The 3,289-nt window shown below is 27.6% G+C and overlaps 2 protein-coding genes across 2 annotated transcripts; both read left to right on the top strand.

Moving 5' to 3' along the window:
- Positions 1-306: 306 nt before the first annotated feature.
- Positions 307-927, top strand: Chro.40485 (hypothetical protein). Its single annotated transcript, XM_660254.1, has 1 exon — positions 307-927. One exon carries the CDS (start codon positions 307-309, stop codon positions 925-927), a length of 621 nt encoding a protein of 206 aa, XP_665346.1.
- A 192-nt stretch (positions 928-1,119) lies between these two features.
- Chro.40484 (hypothetical protein) lies at positions 1,120-1,677 on the top strand. Its single annotated transcript, XM_660253.1, has 1 exon — positions 1,120-1,677. The coding sequence occupies one exon, from the start codon at positions 1,120-1,122 to the stop codon at positions 1,675-1,677; it is 558 nt and encodes a 185-aa protein (XP_665345.1).
- Positions 1,678-3,289: the final 1,612 nt, after the last annotated feature.

Below are 3,289 nucleotides of genomic sequence, written 5' to 3'. Positions count from 1 at the left end.
TNNNTTCATCAAATACATATATATTTATTAATTTTCTTTATTTTTACCATAATTATTAATGCATTATTCCACTTTGTAATACTTGTATGCAGATTGGCGCCAAAATAGGTTACATGTGGCAAAAAGTGAAATGTCATTTAAGACAAAAGGCAGAAATGAGATGTTTTGAAGATATTTTAGAGAATTAATAAATTATAAAAAAGAATATAAAAATATAAAGAGCATACTTGGAAAAATTCTGATAGATTGTTAGTAACTAAGCATATCTAATGGAGATTTGACTACAAGTACATATGAAAAAAGATAATGGGATGTTGTGTTTCAAAAGATGAGGGTGCAGTAAAGAATATAAAATTAAAGAAAAAAAACAATGGATTGGAATTATCTCAGAAATTTATTATTGGAAATCATTATGGTAATCGATTATTGTCTTTCTGGGACATAATAACTTATGAAGGAATAAATTTTGCGAATAAAGCCCATACTTTATCTACAGAGTTTATTCAACCTCAAATAAAAGAATTACATGCTATTTGGATTATTTCGATATTAAGGCAGCTACGTTCTGAAGTTGACACAATTTTTTTATTATCGCGACTAATTGAAATAACAGAGTTATTGGACCCACTTGATGGGAATTCGATAATAAGAAATCATATGTGTGAATCTGGAGCTGTGGAAATATTGTTAAATACCATAAAATATCATAAGAAATCACCTGAAATAGTGCTAATATGTATTTTTTTGCTAACTCATTTATTTTTTAATGATGGTGTTTCCGAAAGAATGGTTCCAATAGTAAGTTTAAGAAATCTAAAATTAAGAATGAGCTTTAAAAAACTTGTAAATTCAAATTATAATAGATTATTCCTGAAATATTGGAGCTACTTACATATTTGGAGAAGAATATTCCGAATTCTTCAGTAAACAATTCGATTTTGTTGGCAATTTTTAGATTAATTTTTATTTCGTCATCCGATTCATTAGGCGTATCCGAGGTAAGTAAAGCAATATGACACATTTGAAAACAGCTAAAACTTTATTTACGATTCCCTTTTGAAATTCTTTACAAATTATTGATAATAGATTTGGATTGATTCTAATATTGGGAAAAAAATTATGCTATATTTAAAAGATGAAAAGCTTGATGAAAGAACTCAAATTTGGGGGTTTGCAGCTCTGAGATTTCTTATTAGATCAAGTTTAAACGCATGTAACGAGTTTTTGAAATTAGGAGTTTTTGAATTAATTACAAAAAAGTTAGGGAAGAATCAAGATATATTTCTCATTGAAAATATATTGGCAATATATGTTTCCATACTATTCACTTCTCAAGACTTTAAACTTAACAACCCTGATATCATAAGGGAAATATTGGAAATTATCGATATTAATGTTAATAATCATCAAATAGTTCAACAGGGTTTAATTATCCTAATTAAATCATGTCAGAGAACTGAGGTTTACTCTCATATCATTGCAGCATATGGAGCTAAAAGGATTATTCAATCAATTCTCCAAGTTTACAAGAAGGATCCTGAATTCAGTCAAATTATTAAACTTTCCAAATATTTGATGAGATGTCTATGCTCATTTTGTTCAAAAACTACCTTAATCAAGCTCGTCAATAATCAACTTGTTTTTTCACATCAATTTGATCCAGGTAGGTTTTTATAGTAATATTGTTTTTATAACAAATTTAATTATGAAATTAAGCTTTAGATAATTATGGTATATTAGATATGGACTGTATTTCAAAGAATGACCCATGTCAAATTCAAATGTGGTTTTAACGTCATAAGAAGCTAATTAGAAACTATGAATCGAATCACTAAAATGTTTAACTTAAACATGAATGAAAAAAAAATCAAAATAGGAGAAAATTTATCATTAATAAAGAAATTTGTATTAACAAATGTTGGGTAATGTGTAGTATATCAATAACTTTTATTTTTCTTTATATTCTGTTTCGGAGATATTGGCTCAAACTCGTCAAAATATGAGATTGAAAGAACCAAATTCAACTGCAAAGTTTCTGGAATAAAAGAGGGATTAACTCAGGTCTATGCTTACAAATATTCTGTTGAAATCAATATTAGCTATTTAAATTACACTATTTTGTTACTCCTGTTTATGCAAAATATAGGAATATTCAATATATCGTCTTAAAATTAAAGTAAAAAAATGTCAAATATAAACTAACAATTCATAATCATTTTATTTAATTATTATATATTGATTTAATAATAATTAATTAGGGAACTTATTAATTAATCTATATTAAAATTCGGGCGGGCAATCCACTTTTGACTATTAAAATTCTATTAAAATAGATGAAATAAAAAGTCAAAAAAGGACAGAGTAGAAATTAAAAGGATGATGAAAGTAAATACAAATAGATAGATGAAAAGGAGAAAGCAATGATTTCGGGCAACATTAATCCTTCAGACTTGGTAAAGAAATTTTATCTGCCAAATAAGCTGGAGGTGCTACTAATTTCGAGCTCAGACAAATTATCATTAGTGAGTTTCGGTTTAGACTTGGGATCGATTTTCGACCCAAAAGATTACTTAGGCTTCTCAAAAGTTCTAAGTTGTGTTTCCCAATATTTTCAGACTGAAGGAAAACAATTCACGAAAGTAATGGACTCTATACAAAAAAAAGGTCAGGCATGCATTACGTATTATTGGATTCCTCAGTCTAGTGAAACAACCATTGAATTCTCAGGAATTTTCTCATCTGAGTGTCTGGATGAGTATTTAAGAAGAATAAGGAGCTCTTTAGATTTACTTGATTATTCTGAAGAAATTGTAACTAAATGTTTGGGAATGTTGAAAAAAGAATATGAAAATGAAGTGAATTCCAGTGCAGTTCAAAAAAATGCCGTCTTGAAATCAATATTTAATTCAGAATTACGAGGATCACTCATGACAGTGAAAAGTTGTGTAATTTCTGATTTGGTCAAAGAAATTAAAAAGTTTAAAAAGAAATTCTATAGTTCAAATATCATGAAGTTAGTTATTGAGTCCTCTTTAACTTTTGAACACTTGACTACATTGGTAAATAGACATTTCTCAACTATTCCAAATCTAAATACAGATATCAAACTTATGAGATATAATATTGGATTGAAAAATTTACATACTCAAGGTTTATTAGGAAATTTTGTTGAATATAAAGGAGTTGATAACAAGATCTCATTTGTATTTGTTCTGGATTCCGAAAAGGGGGCCATATTAGGCTCAAATAGAATACCCTTATTTGAATATTTGGTCAAACATTACTTTTG

The sequence above is a fragment of the Cryptosporidium hominis genome (genome assembly GCF_000006425.1).
Source record: "Cryptosporidium hominis TU502 chromosome 4 CHRO014195, whole genome shotgun sequence".
NCBI lineage: Eukaryota > Apicomplexa > Conoidasida > Eucoccidiorida > Cryptosporidiidae > Cryptosporidium > Cryptosporidium hominis.
The sequence above is the reverse complement of the archived record's forward strand: the minus strand, read 5'-3'. Positions and strand labels throughout refer to the sequence as shown.